A 21,546-nucleotide genomic window follows, 5' to 3' on the forward strand; every position below is an offset into this window, starting at 1 on the left:
AAGAAGTCAAACTCTCACTCTTTGCAGATGATATGATACTTTATGTGGAAAACCCAAAAGACTCCACCCCAAAACTGCTAGAACTCATACAGGAATTCAGTCAAGTGGCAGGATATAAAATCAATGCACAGAAGTCAGTGGCATTCCTATACACCAACAACAAGACAGAAGAAAGAGAAATTAAGGAGTCGATCCCATTTACAATTGCACCCAAAACCATATGATACCTAGGAATAAACCTAACCAAAGAGGCAAAGGATCTATACTCAGAAAACTATAAAATACTCATGAAAGAAATTGAGGAAGACACAAAGAAATGGAAAAACGTTCCATGCTCATGGATTGGAAGAACAAATATTGTGAAGATGTCAATGCTACCTAGAACAATCTACACATTCAATGCAATCCCCATCAAAATACCATCCACTTTTTTCAAAGAAATGGAACAAATAATCCTAAAATTTGTATGGAACCAGAAAAGACCCCGAATAGCCAGAGGAATGTTGAAAAAGAAAAGCAAAGCTGGCGGCATCACAATTCGGACTTCCAGCTCTATTACAAAGCTGTCATCATCAAGACAGTATGGTACTGGCACAAAAACAGGCACATAGATCAATGGAACAGAATAGAGAGCCCAGAAATGGACCCTCAACTCTATGGTCAACTAATCTTCGACAAAGCAGGAAAGAATGTCCAATGGAAAAAAGACAGTCTCTTCAACAAATGGTGTTGGGAAAATTGGATAGCCACATGCAGAAGAATGAAACTGGACCATTTCCTTACACCACACACAAAAATAGACGCCAAATGGTTGAAAGACCTCAATGTGAGACAGGAGTCCATCAAAATCCTAGAGGAGAACACAGGCAGCAACCTCTTCGACCTCAGCCGCAGCAACTTCTTCCTAGAAACATCACCAAAGCCAAGGGAAGCAAGGGCAAAAATGAACTATTGGGACTTCATCAAGATAAAAAGCTTTTGCAAAGCAAAGGAAACAGTCAACAAAACCAAAAGACAACCGACAGAATGGGAGAAGATATTTGCAAATGACATATCAGATAAAGGGCTAGTATCCAAAATGTATAAAGAACTTATCAAACTCAACACCCAAAGAACAAAGAATCCAATCAAGAAATGGGCAGAAGATATGAACAGACATTTTTCCAAAGAAGACATCCAAATGGCCAACAGACACATGAAAAAGTGCTCAATATCGCTCAGCATCAGGGAAATCCAAATCAAAACCTCAATGAGATATCACCTCACACCAGTCAGAATGGCTAAAATTAACAAGTCAGGAAACGACAGATGTTGGCGGAGAAAGGGGAACCCTCCTACGCTGTTGGTGGGAATGCAAGCTGGTGCAGCCACTCTGGAAAACAGTATGGAGGTTCCTCAAAAAGTTGAAAATAGAGCTACCTTATGATCCAGCAATTGCACTACTGGGTATTTACCCCAAAGATACAAAAGTAGGGATCCAAAAGGGTACGTGCACCCCGATGTTTATAGCAGCAATGTTCACAATAGCCAAACTGTGGAAAGAGCCAAGATGTCCATCGACAGATGAATGGATAAAGAAGAGGTGGTATATATATACAATGGAATATTATGGAGCCACCAAAAGGAATGAGATCCTGGCATTTGCAACGACGTGGGTGGAACTGGAGGGTATTATGCTGAGCGAAATAAGTCAAACAGAGAAAGACATGTATCATAGGACCTCACTGTTATGAGGAATTCTTAATCTCAGGAAACAAACTGAGGGTTGCTGGAGTGGTGGGGGGTGGGAGGGATGGGGTGGCTGGGTGATAGACACTGGGGAGGTTATGTGCTCTGGTAAGCACTGTGAATTGTGCAAGACTGTTGAATCTCAGATCTGTACCTCTGAAACAAATAATGCAATATATGTTAAGGAAGAAAAAAAAAGAAGATAGCAGGAGGGGAAGAATGAAGGGGGGGAAATCGGAGGGGTGGACGAACCATGAGAGAAGATGGACTCTGAAAAACAAACTGAGGGTTCTAGAGGGGAGGGGGTGGGAGGATGGGTTAGCCTGGTGATGGGTATTAAAGAGGGCACGTTCTGCATGGAGCACTGGGTGTTATGCACAAACAATGAATCATGGAACACTATATCTAAAACTAATGATGTAATGTATGAGGATTAACATAACAATAAAAAAATTAAAAAAAAAAAGAGATACTGAGCTTAGAAAATCAATTCCATTCCTGTAGTTGAAAAAAAAATCTGATTACCATTCTATCTTTGTTTGTTGTGGTAGTGTTTCCTATCTTGTTTCTAATAGTTAAGTTCTGCCACTTGGCTTCTCCTTTCTAGGATCCCATTATTCCCACTGATATCAAGGAACCAAATTCCATTGCAACATACCTTACCATCATCTTCACCCTACAGAAGACAATCAACACAGAGCTCTTCAAGAATATTTATTTTTACCTTTTACTGAAGTATAACTTGCATAATGTAAAGTGCAGAGACCATAAATGCACAACCTGAAAAATGTTCACAAAGTGAGCATAGTAGTGAAACATCCCTCTTCCCAGCCAGGGTTTCCCATGGGTCTAGACCAACCAGAAGCCAGGGAGCAAAGAAGTCCCTTGACTCATTGTACACAGATAATCTTCCCAGGGCAGGAAATGTAATGGAAAAGGGTGGAGTATTGGTTTGAAGGGACAAATAGAAGAAATGTGACACAGAGGCTATTGGATTTGGCAATGAGAAATTCAGTGTAGACTTCCATGTTCAGAAGGATGAAGGAATGAAAATTGTGACTTGCCCTCCCACTTAAAACAACAATATACATTGGATTAAAAATTGAGTTTTGGGGGATTTTTTTGCCAAGATTTTCTATCTTTTTGTTTGTTTCAGTTGTAGAATTTAGTGATTCATCACTTTCATGCAACACCCAGTGCCCTCCTTAATACCCATCACCCATTTAGCCCATCCCCCTGCCCACCTCCCCTCCAGCAACTCTCAGTTTGTTCTATATAGTGAAGAGTCTGTTTTATGGTTTGCCTCTCTCTTTTTCCCACTATGTTCATCTGTTTCATTTCTTAAATTCCACATGAGTAAAATCACATGGTATTTGTCTTTCTCTGACTTATTTCGCTTAGCATAATACTCTGTAGCTCCATCCAAGTTGTTGCAAATGTTAAGATTTCATTCTTTTTTGTGGCAATATCCATATTACCACACACATATATATGGAATGTATATATGGAATATTATCATATCTTCTTTATCCATCATCAGCTGATGGACATTTGAGCTCTTTCCATAATTTGGCTATTGTTGATATGCTGCTATAAACATTGGGTATTAAAAATTGTTTAAACATTTCAAATACCTCATTCATCTAGCAAGAAATTTCCGAATGCAGAGGCTAACAATAAAGTGGAATTCAGAATCCCATGATTTTCCATTTTGTAGCCTGTATGGGGAACAGAGAAGAGTAGAAAGACCTAGAGCCAAGAGGTGGGGATTTTAATAGCAGACCCACACATAAAGAGGGAAGAAAACAGATCCTAGGAAAACACCATTAGCAAAATCTCCTGCTTAACTCTGTAATTGACAAATCCAACCCACAAGCTATCAAGGTGAACAAGTTTAGTGACTTAACAACTAGTATTTTCTCAAGGATAATCTGTTAGATTGGTTAACTATCTGGTTTACCAGATGAAAGGTTTAGTCATCTTGGGGAAGTTTGTTGTTATGGGAAGTTCATTATTTTCCTATAATTAAAGTTAATCTATCATCTTTTTAATCATAGGCCTTGATTTTCCTCACTACACCAGAACCTTCATAGATAGTATCTTAGTGATGCTTCCTAGTTACAACTTTGCAATGTGTATCAGCAAATTCTCTGATAACTATGAGGTGAAAAAGCTGTGTGCCAGACAACTTCCAAGTATATCTGTGAACTGCAGTAAAACATGTGAGTATCTCAGGCTCTGTAGGTCCTTAAAAACAATCTATTCCTTTCCAGGTGTTCACATTATATTGTGGAAGATAAACCTGTCCTTTCTCCAGTGGAGATAGGCTTGCTGTTTTGAGTGCTTTTCTGTACCAAAGTTTTTCTTTACCACAATTATTTTCACAGACTGTGGGGAAAAAAGAAAGCCTCAAAATAAAATCTAAGATAAATTTCATGAAGTCACCACCAGATTTAGGATAAGTTACTACTAGTAACTCACATACTATGTGAAAATAGCTTTACATACATTATTTTAAGCCCTCACAACACCCTGCAAGCTAGCCATTATTATCTCAGTTTTATAAATGAGGAAACTGAACTTCTTACTAAACTGAACATTAAATGAGTTCTCTGGTCCACTAAGCTTTAAGTGTCACACAGGTAAAGAAAGGTAAATTCAAAGCCATATCAAAGTCAGGAAAAAAATAAAGGCATTCTATTAAATTTTCCATATTTCATATTTCAAATTGATTTTTAAATTGAGAAATAGCAAGCATATTTACTGTGTGTGTGTGTGTGTGATTCATTCTGGAACCAAATAATTTATATGTTGCCACAGAAAGAAAAATATAATCATGTTTGCCTAAATAAGTACAATATATAAGTTCTAGAGAGGAGGGGAGTGGGGGGATGGGTTAGCCTGGTGATGGGTATTCAGGAGGGCACGTTCTGCATGGTGCACTGGGTGTTATACGCAAACAATGAATCATGGAACACTACATCAAAAACTAATGATGTAATGTATGGTGATTAACATAATAAAAAAAATTTTTTTAATAATATGGAAATATCAAATGGATTATATTTTCAGGGTGCCTGGGTGGCTCAGTCGGTTAAGCATCTGCCTTTGACTCAGGTCATGATCCCAGGGTCCTGGGGTTGAGCCCCACATTGGGTTCCCTGCTCAGCGAGAAGTCTGCTTCTCCTTCTCCCCCCTGCTCATGCTCTCTCTCTTGCTATCTCTCTCTCAAATAAAAAATAAAATCTTTTTAAAAATGGATTATATTCTCTTGCAATACCTGAATAAGAAAAACTGTATCACATTTTAGTTTGCGTCATATTTTAACCATAAATTCCTCTCTCTGCTTTTTAAAAATAGCCCTGTTCAGTTATTATTTACATACCACAGTCACCAGTTTTAATTTATTTTACTTATTATTTTTAGGACTCATAAAGCTGTACAGCCATTACCACAAACCAATGTTAGAATATTTCTATCATCTGAAAAATATCCCTCAGGCCTGTTTACAGTTAATTTTCATTACCACATCCAGCCCAGACATCCTCTGCCTCTATAGGTTTGATATTTCTGTATATTTCATATAAATAGAATCAGTTACATGTATAAGTACATCAGGTGCATGTATCCCTTTGAATCGCTATTTTTGTTTCCTTTGGGTAAATACTAGTATTGCAATTGCACTCTATGTTAACTAAATTTAAATTTAAACAAAACGGGGGGGTAATCATTCACCACAATCAAGTGGGATTTATTCCTGGGTTGCAAGCGTGGTTCAATATTTGCAAATCAATCAATGTGATACATTATGTTAATAAAAGAAAGGAAAAGAACCATATGATCATGTCACTAGATGCAGAAAAAGCATTTGACAAAATACAACATCCATTCTTGATAAAAACCCTTAACAAAGTAAGGTTACAGGGAACATACCTCAACATAATAAAGACCATATTGAAAAACCCACAGGTAATATCATCCTCAATGAGGAAAAACTGAGAACGTTTCCTCTATGGTCAGGAAGAAGACAAGAATTCCACTCTTTTTTTTTCCTTCCAAGATTTTATTTAAATAGTGTAATATTGGTTTCAGGAGTAAAATTTAGTGATTCATCACTTACATATAACATCCAGTGCTCATCACAACATGTGCCTTCCTTAATGCCCATCACTCATTTAGCTCATGCTCCCACCCACTTCCACTCCAGCAACTCGCAGTTTGTTCTCTAATTAAGAGTCTCTAATTGTTTGCCTTCCTCTCTGTTTTTTTTATTTTATTTTATTTTTCTTTCCCTTCCCCTATGTTCATCTGTTTTTTTCTTACATTCCATATATGAGTGAAATCATGTGGTATTTGTCTTTCTCTGGCTGGCTTATTTCATTTAGCATAATACACTCTAGTTCCATTCATGTTGTTGCTAATGGCAAGATTTCATTCTTTATGATGGCTGAGTAATATTCCATTCTATATATATATACCACATCTTCTTTATCCATTCACAAGTTGATGGACATTTAAGCTCTTTCCATAATTTGGCTATCGTTGATAGTGCTGCTATAAACTTTTGGTTGCATGTGCCCCTTTGAATCAGTATTTTTGTAAAGGATGTCCACTCTAATTCAACATAGTACTGGAAGTCCTAGCCACAGCAATCAGACAACAAAAAGAAATAAAAGGCATCCAAATTGGCAAGGAAGAAGTCAGACTTTCACTATATGCAGATGACATGATACTGTATATAGAAAATCCAAAAAAACTCCACCAAAAAACTGCTAGAACTGATATATGAATTCAGAAAAGTTGCAGGATACAAAATCAATGTACAGAAATCTGTTGCATTTCTATAGACCAATAATGAAGTAGCAGAAAGAGAAATTAAGGAATCAGTCCCATTTATAATTGCACAAAAAACAGTAAGATGCCTAGGAATAAACCTAATCAAAGAGGTGAAAGACCTGTACTCTGAAAGCTATAAAACACTGATGAAAGAAATTGAAGATGACACAAAGAAATGGAAAGACATTCCATACTCATGGACTAGAAGAACAAATATTGTTTAAATGTCTATACTACCCAAAGCAATCTCCACATTTAATGCAATCCCTATCAAAATACCACCAGCACGTTTCACAAAACTAGAACAAATAATCCTAAAATTTGTATGGAACCACAGAAGATCCCAAATAGCCAAAGCAACCTTGACCTTGTTTTCTCAATTTTATTTTGTGCTACTCACTGCTAGCATATGGAGATCCAAATGATTTTTTGTATATACTTAAAATACTATGACTTTTTGGTTTTATATCCTGTATACTGAATTAACTCACTTATTAGTTCTAGTAGTTTCTTGTGGATTCCTTAAGATTTTTCCATATGGAGGATTATGTTGTTTGTGAATCCCTTACTTCTTCCTTCCAAAATCAAGATTTCCTTTATTTTTTTATTATGTTATGTTAGTCGCCATACAGTACATCATTAGTTTTTGATGTAGTGTTCCATGATTCACTGTTTATGTATAACACCCAGTGCTCATTACAACACATGCCCTCCTTAATACCCATCACCAGGCTGCCCCATTCCTCCACCCCCCTCCCCTCTGAAACCCTCAGATTGTTTCCCAGAGTCCATAGTCTCTCATGGTTTTCTCCCCCTCTGATTTCTCCCCCTTCAGTTTTCCTTCCTTTCTCCAAATGTCCTCCATGCTATTCCTTATGTTCCATATATAAGTGAAACCGTATGATAATTGTCTTTCTCTGCTTGACTTATTTTAGTTAGCATAATCCCCTCCAGTTCCATCCATGTCAATGCAAATGGTGGGTATTAATCCTTTCTGATGGCTGAGTAATATTCCATTGTATATATGGACCACATCTTCTTTATCCATTCATCTGTAGAAGGGCATCTCAGCTCCTTCCACAGTTTGGCTATTGTGGACATTGTTGTTATGAACATTGTGGTGCATATGCCCCTTTTTTTCACTACAGCTGTATCTTTGGGGTAAATACCCAGTAGTGCAATTCCTGGGTCATAGGGTAGCTCTATTTTTAACGTCTTGAGGAACCTCCATACTGTTTTCCAAAGTGGCTGTACCAGCTTATATTCCCACCAACAGTGTAAGAGGGTTCCCCTTTCTCCACATCCTCTCCAACATTTGTTGTTTCCTGCCTTAATTTTTGCCATTCTAACTGGTGTAAGGCGGTATCTCATTGTGGTTTTGATTTGTATTTCCCTGATGGCTAATGATGTTGAACATTTTTCATGTGCCTGTTAGCCATTTGTATGTCTTTGGAGAAATGTCTGTTCATGTCTTCTGCCCATTTTTTGACTGGATTGTTTTTTTTGGTGTTGAGTTTGAGAAGGTCTTTATAGATCTTGGATACCAGCCCTTTATCTGTAATGTCATTTGCAAATATCTTCTCCCATTCCGTGAGTTGCCTCTTAGTTTTGTTGACTGTTTCCTTTACTATGCAGAAGCTTTTTATCTTGATGAAGTCCAAATAGTTCATTTTTGCTTTTGTTTCCCTTGCCTTTGGAGACGTGTCTTGAGAGAAGTTGCTGTGGCCAATGTTGAAGAGGTTACTGCCTATGTTCTCCTCTAAGCAAGGGAAACAAAAGCAAAAATAAACTATTGGGACTTCATTAAAATAAAAACTTCTGCACAGGGGTGCCTGGGTGGCTATGTCAGTTAAGCATCCAACTCTGATCTCAGCTCAGATCCTTATCTCAGGGTCGTAAGTGCAAGCCCTACATTTAAACCTAATGTTTTTTTAAAAAGAGAGAAAAAGCTTCTGCACAGTGAAGGAAATAATCAACAAAACTAAAAGGCAACCTACAGAGTGGGAGAAGATAATTGCAAATGACAAATCTGATAAAGGGTTAGTATCCCAAATATATAAAGAATTTATAAAACTCAACACCCAAAAAAAATGAATGATCCAATTAAAAAATGGACAGAAAACATGAATAGACATTTTTCCAAAGAGGACATCCATATGGCCAACAGACATGAAAAGATACTCAACATCACTGATTATCAGGGAAATGCAAATCAAAATCACAGTGAGATATCACCTCACACCTGTCAGAATGGCTAAAATCAACCACACAAGAATCAACAGGTGTTGGCAAGGATGTGGAGAAAGGGGAACCCTCTTGTGCTGTTGGTGGGAATGCAAACTGGTGCAGCCACTCTTGAGAACAGTATGGAGGTTCTTCAAAAAGTTAAATGGAACTACCTTATGATCCAGCAATGGCACTACTAGATATTTACCCAAAGAATACAAAAATGCTGATTTGATGGGTTACATGCATCCCAGTGTTTATAGCAGCATTATCTACAATAGCCAAACTATGGAAAGAGCCCAAATGTCCATCGACTGATGAATGGATAAAGAAGACATGGTATATATATATATATATATATATATATGGCTGAGTTATATATGTATATATTTCAAAAAGAATGAAATCTTGCCATTTGCAGTGACATGGATGGAACTAAAGAGTATTACGCTAAGCAAAATAAGTCAGCCAGAGAAAGGCAAATACCACATGATTTCACGCATACGTGGAATTTAAGAAACAAAACAAGAGCACGGGGGGGGGGGGGGGAAGACGGAGGCAAATGAAGAAACAGACTATTAACTATAGAAAACAAAGTGATCATTACCAGAGGGGAGGTGATGGGGGAATGGGTGAAATAGGTGCTGGAGATTAAGGAGTGCAATTGTGATGAGCACCGGGTGTTGTATGGAAGTGTTGAATCACTATATTGTAGACCTGAAACTAATATTACACTGTATGATAACTAACTGGAATTTTTAATCTATATTTTCTTTTTAAAGAGTTGTTATAAAATATAATTTTGAAAAAAATTATTCTGATTTCCAGTCACTGACATAAAGCTAATATAGTTATTTTATTCTCTTTTATAATTATAAGTCCTATCTACTTTCTCCTTCCTAATATAGTATACTTGGGGGGGGAGGGGTTCCCTTATTTTTTCTTACTCTTGCTTACCAAAGGCTTATATAATATACATCATTTTCAGGAATCAGCCTTTGTTTTTATTCTTCCTTTTAACTCTTTTTAAATTTCTATTTTGTTAATTGCAGCATTTTTAACTTTCTTGTCCTCTTTCAAATTTCTAAGCGAATATTTACCTCTCCTTTTTCTTTTTAGAATAAAGTCTTGACAAAGGTATACATCTAATTAGGTTATTTATATGTAACTTAATATTTTAGTTTAAGTTTTAAAATTTCTATTTTGTTCATTTCAGATATTCTTTGTATAATTTGTTCCTGCCTTTGCTTTACTTAGTGTTATTGCATATGGTCACAGTATTTGGCAGTTATACTATAACACTATATTACAAAATGAAAAGACAACCCGGAAAATGGGAGAAAATGTTCCCAAACCATGTATCAGATAAGAGGTTAATATCCAAAATATATAAGGAATGCAGTCAACTTAATAACAAAAACGATCCAATTTAAAAAGGGGCAGAGAACCATAGGGGGAGGAAGGGAAAACTGAATGGGAAGAAATCAGAGAAGAAAACAAACTATGAGAGACTCTGGACTCCGGGAAATAAACTGAGGGTTGCGGGGGGGGGGGGGGGGGGGAAAGGGGGGGGGGGGGGGGGGGGGGGGGGGGGGGGTAACAGTAATGGGTATTAAGGAGGGCACGTGTTGTGATGTGCACTGGGTGTTGTGCACAACTAATGAATCATTGAACACTACATCAAAAACTAATGATGTACCATATGTTGGCTAATTGAACATAATAAAAAAAGAAAAAATAATAAAAATGGGCAGAAGAACTAAATAGACATCTTGTAAAAAGGACATCAAAATGGCCAACAGGCACATGAGTAGATGCTCAACATCAGTAATCATCAGAGAAATGCAAATCAAAATCACAATGAGATATCACTTCCTTAGATATCTATACCTATTAGAATATCTGCTACATATCTAGATATCTAATACCTATTAGAATGGCTGTTATCAAGAAGACAGGAGAAGACAGGTGCTGGCAAGGATGTGGTGAAAAGGGAACATTTATACATTGTTGATGGAAATTTAAATTAGCCCAACCACTATGGAAAACAATATGGAGGTTCCTCAAAAAGCTAAAAATAGATCTACCATATGATCTAGCAATTCCAATTCTAGGTAGATGCCCAAAGGAAATGAAATCAGGATTTTGACAAGATATATCCACTTGCATGCATATATCACAGCATTATTCACAATAGCCAAGATATGGAAACAACCCAAATGCCCATCAGTGGATGAAGGGGTAGAAAAAGATATGGTACATAAACACAATGGAATGTTATTCAGCCATGGAAACAGAAGATATTCTTCCATTTGAGACAACATGGGTGGAACAAGCACATTATGCTAAGCAAGATTAGTCAGACCGAAACAAGTACTCTATGGTATCACTTATATGTAGAATCTAAAAAACTTAAACCTGTAAAAAACAAGGGTAAAATGTTGGTTACCTGGGAATGGAGGACAGTTGCTAAGAGGAATGGTGTTTAAGGTTACAAACTTGTAATGAGTACTAAATAAGCCATAAAGCTCTAATGTACAATATAATGAATACAGATAATAATATTGTACTATAATTATGTAATGTGATCAATATCACTACATCGGCAATCACGTTGCAATATATAAATTTTTTTAAGTAGCATGCTATACACCTTAAACTTATACAATGTTACATTTCAAATATATTCAATAAGAAATGCACAATGAGACATCACTTCATACCCACTTGGATGGCTATAATCAGAAAATGAAAAGTATCAAAGATTTGGTGAGAATGTGGAGAAATTCTTACTCTCGTATATTGCTGGTATGAATGTAAAATGTTGCAGCTGCTGTGGAAAATAGTTTGGTGGTTCCTCAGAAAGTTAAATATAGAATTACCATATGACCCAACAATTCCATTCCTGAATATATATCCAAAAGAATTGAAAATAAGTATTTAAACAAGAACTTGCACACAAATGCTCATAGCAGCATTATTCATAATAGTTTTTTCCCATAAAAAGTGGGGGAAACAATCCAGATGTTCATCCTCTGATAAGTGGATAACAAAATTGGTGTATCCATACAACAGAATAATATTCAATAATAAAGAGAAATGAATTACAGACACATGTCACAACATGGATGAGCCTTCAAAACATTATGCTAAGTGAAAGGAGCAAGACACAAAAGACCACTTACTGTATGATTCCATTTATATAAAATGTCCAAAATAGGCAAATCCATAGAGACCGTAGATTACTGGTTACCAGTGGCTAGGGGGAGGGGGTTAATAATGACTGGTTCATAGATACTGGGTTTTCCCTTGGGGTAATGAAAATGTTATGGATCTAGGTAGTGGTAATTGTTGCACAACATTGTGAATGTATTAAGTGTCATTGAATTGTACACTTTAAAAAGGTAAATTTTATGTGTATTTTGTTACAATAAAACAAATTGCATTTCTGCATATTGGCACATATCAGAAAACACAATTTTATTTTATCAGAATAAAAAGAGAGTGATTTATCTCACATCTCAGAGATGTCTGCTATTTGCATATCTAGAATTCAGCTGTTTGTATTAGCTAATTTTCTCTGTAGTAAGGCCAAAAACTATAAGCTATTGTCCATTTACATTTAAACTATTTGTTGTTTTCTTCCTTAAGATTATTTTCATTTATTCTTTTCCTACTTAAAACTTTTACCTATTTATAGATTAAAGGTTTTTCTCACTTTAAAGGACTTCAATTATTTGACATGGCCTACAATAATGGTTAGATATGCCACAAATACCTTTATTTTGTTTGCTTTCTTGAATTACTAAACATTGTGTTCATGGAGGCTCAGCCTTTAAAATTCATTGAGTATGTAGTAATGTTGTCCTGGTAAAAACTAGAGGAAAAACTAGAGGAAAAAATCACTGGCAGAAGAACTTTTATAAAAAGATAAGATAAATTAATAAAATATTAAGATAATTATTTTCCATATTCTATACTTCCTAAAATCTAATTTAAAATTCATTTGACCCTGTGTTTCTTAACTTGGTATCATCTTAGACTATGTATCAGTTTTTAAAGTAAGGCTATCTCTCTTTTATCATCCTCAGCTGTTGAGAACAGTGTCTATAATTTTGGAACACATGGGATTGCAAAATTTTTGATTGCATTGGCTGTCTTGGGCTTATTTTATCTCCTTTTGCTTTTGTGTCTGGAGACTACATCCTGGAGCCTGCAAAACTTTCTGTCTCATAAAATTTTATCTAATGTCCACAACCTACTCATAAAAGGCAGGAAGGTGAGTAACTAACATAGACTTTAGATACAACTCAAAGAAAGCTCACTATTAGGCCAAAATGTATGAATCTACATATTCCTACCTCTATTACTTGATAAAGAAAATATCACACAATTATGTCAAGATCTAACTGAAACTAATTTGAATCATAAGTCTCATTTCAGTTGGATTGACTATGATAGAAAGCACTGCCTTATGCACATACTGTCTGAGATGTATTTGGTTGTAATTATGGAATTGACTTTTTAAAAACTATGTAGTGTCTTTAAAAAAAAAGGGGGGGGCGCCTGGGTGGCTCAGTTGGTTAAGCGACTGCCTTCGGCTCAGGTCATGATCCTGGAGTCCCTGGATCGAGTCCCACATCGGGCTCCCTGCTCGGCGGGGAGTCTGCTTCTCCCTCTGACCCTCCCCCCTCTCATGTGCTTGCTCTCTCTCATTCTCTCTCTCTCAAATAAATAAATAAAATCTTTTTAAAAAATTAATTAATTAATTAAAAAATAAATAAATAAATAAATAAAAACTATGTAGTGATGGGTATTAAGGAGGGCATGTGTTGAGATGAGCACTGGTTGTTATATGCAACTAATGAATCGTTGAACACTACAACAAAAACTTACAATATACTATATGATGGCTAACTGAACATAATGAAAAATAAAAATACATAAATAAAAATAAAAACTATGAGGTGGAGTGCCTGGGTGGCTTAGCTGGTTAAGTGTCTGGCTTGATTTCAGCTCAGGTCACAATCTCATGGTTGTGGGATTGAGCTCCATGTCAGGCTCCACACTCAGCAAGGAGTCTGCTTGAGATTCTCTCTCTCTCTCCTCTCCCTCTGCCCCTTCCCCACTTGCTCTCTCTCTCCCTCAAATAAATAAATCTTTAAAAAGAAAACAAACAAAAAACAATGTAGTATTGTAGGACTTCATGGCTTCTACCAGTCAGATTATTAATTATTGCTTAACTTAACTCTCATGATTTCACATAATCTCGGAGTTTTGCTTAGGATTTTAAAAATTATTTTAATGGTACATCCATTCAGTTACTGAATTCCCTTCCAGTCTGTACTTGAACTTCTTGAGGCAGTAAACCACTATATCTTTCTCTTTGTAATTTCATTCATCCCAATTCTGTCCCTGGGTTCTATTCTGGGGTGGCTCTAGATCTTGGCCATAAATATCTCTGAGCCTGCATATCTTTACTATTTCACAAGGAAGGATATTTTGAGACCATATGGCCTCCTCCACTACCTGGAATTTTGATTAGGATGAGAAAAAGTCACAATTATCTATGAGAATTAAAAGATACTGTTTTCCAAAGTGGCTGCACCAGTTTGCATTCCCACCAACAGTGCAAGAGGGTTCCCCTTTCTCCACATCCTCGCCAACACCTGTTGTTTCTTGTGTTGTTGATTTTAGCCATTCTGACAGGTCTGATAACATCTCATTGTAGTTTTGATTTGTGTTTCCCTGATAATCAGTGATGTTGAGCATCCTTTCATGTGTCTGTTGGCCATCCGGATGTCTTCTTTGGAAAAATGTCTATTCATTGGATCATTCATTTTTGGGCTGTTGTTTTCTAAGTTCCTTATATATTCGGGCTCCCTGCTCAGTGGGGGGTCTGTTTCTCCTTTCTCTCTCCCTCAGCCTCTCCCCCTGCTCATGCTCACTCTCTTGCTCTCTCAAATAAATACAATCTTTAAATTAAAAAAAAGAAACTGGGTGCCTGGGTGGCTCAGTTGGTTAAAAGACTGCCTTCGGCTCAGGTCATGATCCCGGAGTCCCGGGATCCAGTCCTGCATGGGGCTCCCTGCTCGGCAGGGAGTCTGCTTCTCCCTCTGACCCTCCTCCCTCTCATGCTCTCTGTCTCTCATTCTCTCTGTCTCAAATAAATAAATAAAATCTTTTGAAAAAAAATTAAAAAAAGAAACTTACCTGTAGTCAAAAATATTAAGTTTATTTACCTAACTGCAGCAAAGGGAAATGTACAACAGAGGAACTAGAGGGGTCTCAGTAAGAGGAGAGGGGATTATTACAAGATTTGGGTTTGTGCTGGGAATTAGAAAGAATCAGAGATTGGAAGCTGTCAAGAAGTATGGGAAATTAGTGATTATTGGTATTTCCAGCCAGAGGCAGAAAGATTAAAGCAAGGTTAGAGATGTCATTAGAAAAATAAAAGCAGCAATTACATATGTTAGCCAGAGGAGAGAGTTGCTTAGTTATTTTTGTGATTGGAGAATATCCTTGTTTCTGTCTCATTTCAGACAAAGTTATGGAGTGGTCATATTTCAATCTTGTTCCACCACAGTTAAGGAGGTGCCTTGTTTAATTATTGTTCCTAGTCTATAAGAATTGTTTATGTCTTGCCTAGGATACCATATGTGTCCAAGATAGATTTCCTGTTAGATTAATCACGTTAAGAAAATAGTCATTTATTTTCATTTTTGAGTGCTTTTGAGTATTAAATTATGTCAAACACATTTTCACCATCTACGAAGAAAGTTATACTATTTTTTCCTTGTATCTGTTAATAGGATAAACTTCTATAAATTTTCTGATATTAATCCATCATTGCACCCTGAAATAAATTCCAGTTGTTCCTAAGAGATTGTTTTCAGGAGGCTGCTGAATTTCTATAGTTATTTTTTTAGGAGTTTACATCAATATTCAGAAGTGAGATCAGACTTTTATATCCAGCAAAACTATCCTTTAAAAGTAAAGGTAGTTTTGGGGGACGTGGGTGGCTCAGTCATTTGGGTGTCCAACTCTTGATTTCAGCCCAGGTCATGGTCTTAGGGTCGTGAGATTGAGCCCCATGTTGGGCTCTGCACTGAGTATGAAGCCTGCTTAGGATCCTCTCTCTCTCCCTCTCCTAAAATAAAAAGAAAAAATAAATTCACACGCAAAATAAATAAATAAATAAATAAATTCATATATATAAGTGATGATTTTCAGAATAAGAGAATTCAATGTTACAGTAAAAGGCCAAAAATCACAGTTGGATAAAAATAAAGAAAGAAAATTTAAACTATATTCTCCTTACAGTGGGCATATTTTAAAACATAGGGAAAGTTTGAAAGTAAATGAAGAGAAAAAGATATGCTGTGCTCATACTAATCAAAAGAACAGGGATAGCTATATTAATATTAGGTAAAACTTTATAGCAGAAATCATTACTAGCATTAGAAAAGTGTAACTACATAATTTTTATCAAAAAGCCAGTTAAAAATGTTAGGTGTCTAAGAATATAGTCTCAAAATATATAAAGCATAAAAAGGAGAAGGAATTCAAGAAGAAATAGACATTCATGGTCACAGTAGATAATTTTAACATATTTCTCTCTCATTGTGATAGAAAAAGGACATTAAAAATCATTAATGCTGTATAATGTTTGAATAAAACAATTAGTAGACTAAATCTAAAGAAATATATAAAGCATTGTATACCCAACAACTAAAGAATGATGATATTTTTTCATATACACAGAAATATTTATTTAGAAGAACTGATCATATGTTGATTAAGGCAAGTCTCAATAAATTTCAAAGATATAAAAAGATATATAAATACTTATTTATAAAAGATACCATTAGAACAATACAAACCTTTGTAAACACTGGAAGGAAAAAAAGGGAATAAATCCCAGTCATATAAATAAATATAAATAGATCTAAACCACCCATTATAAAAAAAGATTTTAAAATTGCAATTCCAAATAAAAGTCAAATTCATGCTAACCTCAAGACACTCCTTATGCAATGATTCAGAAATATTGAAAATAAAATGGGAATAGTATGAAATTAGGAGTCTCAGCCTTAATATAAAACAAAGTGGAATTCAAACCTAAGAGCATCAAAAGTTACCAAAAAAAAGGCATTAATACTAAAATGTAACATTTATAATCGAGATAGAAAAGTTATGAATATTTCTGTACCAAATGACAGGCAACCTCTGTAAGGCAGAAATTATAGGAGATATGAGAAAAAAAACATATGATACATGAGATGTTTAATTCTCTTCTTTTAGTCCAAGATAGATTATGTCAGTAGAGAATAAATATGGACAAAGAATACATAAGTGATAAAGTCAATTTGGTAAACATGATCAATATCTGTCTAATTCTATATCCTTCAAAAATAATTCATTTATGAATATGACCATTTTTGCATACATTTAAAAATACATATATGTTCTCTGATTGTAACTGAATAAAACAAGAAAAAACAAAATCAGAATATGAAAACACCCTCCCTCCCTTTTGAAATTTCTTAAAGATTATTTTTTTTCTTTGTAATTAATCTCTACACCCAACATGGGTCTTAAACTCACTACCCTGAGATCAAGAGTCACACACCACCAACTGAGCCAGCCAGGCGTCCCCTACCCCTTTTGAAATTTAAAAAATAATTTTAGGTGATTCTTGCTTTCAATCAAGAATTACAAAAATTTCTAGAAAATAATGAAAATATTATATATCAGAAACTATGAGATGCAATAAACAACTACTGGGAGAATAATGTGTATATACATTATACACTCATTTCAGTAAGAAGGAAAAAAAAAAGGGGTGCCTGGATGTCTCAGTCAGTTAAGCATCTGCCTTTGGCTCAGGTCATGATCTCAGCATCCTAAGATTGAGCCCAGAGTTGGGCTTCCGGCTCGGCAGGGAGCCTGCTTCTCCCTCTCTGTCCGCCTGCTTGTGCTCTCTCTCTTTATCGTATAAATAAATGAAATCTTAAAAAAAAAAGAAAAAGAAACAACTGAAACACATGACTCATTAAAAAAATGAATGGAAGGAAAATATATAAAATAATGTACACAAGTACATAAATTAATAACTAAAAATATAAAGCCAGCTAACCAACAATTAAATCAAGACAACTAGAACTTCATTAAAATAAAGAAATGGGTAAACCTGCCCCCCCCCAAAGGAGATATAAATACATTCAAAAAAATGATAAGTTAATGCTGCTATAAACATTGGAGTGCATGTATCCCTCTGAAATAGTATTTTTCTATTCTTTTGGTAAATACCTAGTAGTGCAATTACTGGATCATATTTTTAACTTTTTGAGCAGCTTCTGTACTGTTTTCCAGAGTTGCTGCACCTGTTTGTATTCCCACCAGCAGTGCAAGGGTCCCCCTTTCTCCACATCCTCGCCAACACCTGTTGTTTCCTGTGTTGTTGATTTTAGCCATTCAGACAGGTGTGAGGTGGTATCTCATTGTAGTTTTGATTTGTATTTCTCTGAGGATCAGTGATGTCATAGCAACATTATCTACAATTGCCAAATTATGGAAACAGCCCAAGTGTCCATCAAATGGTGAATGGATAAAGAAGATGTGAGTGTGTGTGTGTGTGTGTGTGTGAGCGTGCACAATGGAATATTACTCAGCCATAAAAAATGAAATCTTGCCATTTGCAACAACATGGATGGAGCTAGAGAATATTATGCTAAGCAAAACAAATCAGTCAGAGAAAGACAAATACCATATGATTTCACTCATATGTGGAATTTAAGAAACAAAACAAATGAACAAAGGGGAAAAAAATAGAGAGGCAAACCAAGAGACAGACTCTTACCTATAGAGAACAAATTGATGGTTACCAGAGGAGAGGTGGGTGGGAGAATGGGTGATGGGGATTAAGGAGTGTACTGTTGTGATGAGCACTGGGTATTATACGGAAGTGTTGAATCATTATATTGTATACCTGAAACTAATATTACACTGTATGTTAACTCACTGGAATTTATTTTTTTAAAAAGATTTTATTTATTTGACAAAGAGAGACACAGTGAGAAACACAAGCAGGGGGAGTGGGAGAGGGAGAAGCAGGCTTCCCGCTGAGCAGGGCGTCCTATGCGTGGTTCGGTCCCAGGACCCTAAGGACCATGACCTGAACCAAAGGCAGACGTTTAATGACTGAGCCACCCAGGTGCCCTGCTAACTGGAATTTAAATAAAAACTTTTAATAAATTAAATAAGAAACACAAAGTATAAAAAAAAAAGAAACAAAAAGCACTTGAATTCCATGCAAATAAAATTTAAATTTTTTATAAGATTTTATTTAATTTTTATTTGAGAGAGAGAGAGCATGTGGAGGAGCAGAGGAAGAGGGATAAATAGACTCCACAATGAGCATAGAGCCTGATGTGGGGCTTGACCCCATGACCCTGAGATCATGACCCAAACCAAAACCAAGAATCAGACACTCAACCAATTGAGCCACCCAGGTGCCCCAATAAAATTTAAATTTTTAACGGAACTCATAACTTTCTAACTACAAAAAAAATATATTAAAACTGATGTCAGAAGAAATAGAAAATAGAAAACTGAAACTTTCACAATTGTTATAGAAATAAACTTGTCAAAGATTCACTCTTCAATGAAATAAGAAAAGTCCCAGATGGCTTCATAGAGGGTGTTCCATAAGCTTTTAAAAGAGTAGATAACCCTGGATGGCTCAGTCAGTTAAGCGTCTGCCTTCAGCTCAGGTCATGATCCCAGGGTCCTGGGATTGAGTCCCTCATCGGGCTCCCTGCTCAGGGGAGAGCCTGCTTCTCCCTCTCCCTCTGCCCCTCCCCCTGCTTGTGCTCTTGCTCTCTTTCAAATAAATAAATAAAATCTTTTTTAAAAAATAAAGAGCAGATAAGAACAATGGTATTTAAATGTTCAGATACTAGAAAAATTAAAACTGAACAATATAAAATAAAAATATACTTAAAAATAAAGTTTACATATAAGTGAGATCATACTGTGTCTTTCTCTGTCTGACTTATTTCATGTAGCATAATACCCTTAAGGTCCATCCATGTTGTCACAAATGTCAGAATTTCTATATTTTTTATGGCTGAATAATATTTCATTATATAGATATACCATATTTTCTTTACCATTCAATCATCATTGGACTCATGTTTCCATGTCTTGGCTATTGTAAACAATGCTGCAATGAACAGCAGATACCTTTTTTAGTTAGTGCAGATATCTTTTTGAGTTAGTGTTTGTGTTTCCTTCAGATAAATACCCAGAAATGGAATTAGTGGATCATATGGTAGTTCTATGTTTAATCTTTTGAGGAACCCCCAAACTGTTTTCCCTACTGGCTGTACCAATATATATTCCCACCAGCAGTGCACATCCTCACCAACATTTTTTATCTCTTGTCTCTTTTATAATAGCCATTCAAATAGGTGTGAGGTGTTTGTATTTCACTTATTATTAGTGATACTGAGCACCTTTTCATGTACCTCTTGGTCATCTGGATGTCTTCTTAAAAAATATCTGTTCAGATCCATTTTTTAATCAGATTGTTTGTTTGCTATTGAGTTGTATAAGTTTTTTATGTATTTTGGATATTAAACCCTTATCAGATATATCATTTGCAAATATTTTTTCCCATTCAGTAGGTTACCCTTTCATTTTATTCATGGTTTCCTTTGCTGTACAGGAGCTTTTTAGTTTGATGTTGTCTGACTTGTTTATTTTTGTATTTTTTATGTATATAAAGACACATGTATGATATATATCATATAATTCTTATCTATGAGAGTGTTGGCCTGATAGAAGTTCCTTGGCCATTACTGGAAATAAAATCCTATATATTATTTTAATTGATTTAATAGAAGAGTTCTTTCCTAATGATATTTAAATAGGCAACTTCCTCTAACAAAATTCTGTCTTGGGTACATAGGAGTGTACACTGGATATGTGTTGAAAATTCCAGTTAGAGATGTTAGTATTCCATCTTACTACAGTGGGTTCCACCTAGAAAAGAAATAATCCTTGTTGGGAGCTCTTTGGGTATCAAACCTTCTTAGCAACATGGGCTAGAAAACCAGGTTTTCTATCTCATCCATTTAACTATATGCTCAGTGGAATAATTGACTTGGGTCTATTCTTATGATTACTCTCTTGATTCAGATTAGGTCAAGAATTGGCTACTGTCCTCAAGATGACCCCATGCTCAACCACATGACAGGTCAGGAAATGCTGATGATGTATGCCAGGCTTCAAGGGGTCCCTGAGCCAGACATTTACAAGTATGTGGAAACATTTTTGTATGCAATGCACCTGGAAACAAATGCTGATGAGTTTGTCCACATATACAGGTCAGACATAATGCTGTTGCAATTAAACTGCCTACTTGTGTTTCTACTGTTTAGAATGAATGCCTGCAAACCCAACCTGATCTATCTGTCACACAGGCGCAATGACTGTGAAATAGCTTAATGTCCTGTCAGGGTTCAGATGTCAGGAATGAGGCAGATCCCACTTATATGAATTTAACCTTTTGCAGACATAAGCTGTAGACTTTGCATTTCATAAAAAAGTACCTTCATCCTTACCTCTTTATTGTTTTTTCTTTCCCCAAAACAAAATTGTTTTACCAATAATGATGCTGAAATAAATTACCAACGAAAAAGTCATTTCAATGAAAATGAATTGATATATACATCTGGACTTGGGCTTGCT

At 35.8% G+C, this 21,546-nt stretch overlaps 1 protein-coding gene across 1 annotated transcript in view; it reads left to right on the top strand.

Annotated features, from left to right (window-relative positions):
- LOC110577498 (phospholipid-transporting ATPase ABCA3-like) overlaps positions 1-21,546 on the top strand; it is a 172,571-nt gene that overhangs the window by 126,278 nt on the left and 24,747 nt on the right. Inside the window, exons 22-24 of the mRNA XM_044915268.1 lie at positions 3,786-3,950; positions 12,882-13,069; positions 20,995-21,182. Coding sequence (XP_044771203.1) covers positions 3,786-3,950; positions 12,882-13,069; positions 20,995-21,182 — 541 coding nt within the window. The remainder of the gene's footprint in view (positions 1-3,785; positions 3,951-12,881; positions 13,070-20,994; positions 21,183-21,546) is intronic.

This window comes from Neomonachus schauinslandi, chromosome 5 (assembly GCF_002201575.2).
Source record: "Neomonachus schauinslandi chromosome 5, ASM220157v2, whole genome shotgun sequence".
Taxonomy (NCBI): domain Eukaryota; kingdom Metazoa; phylum Chordata; class Mammalia; order Carnivora; family Phocidae; genus Neomonachus; species Neomonachus schauinslandi.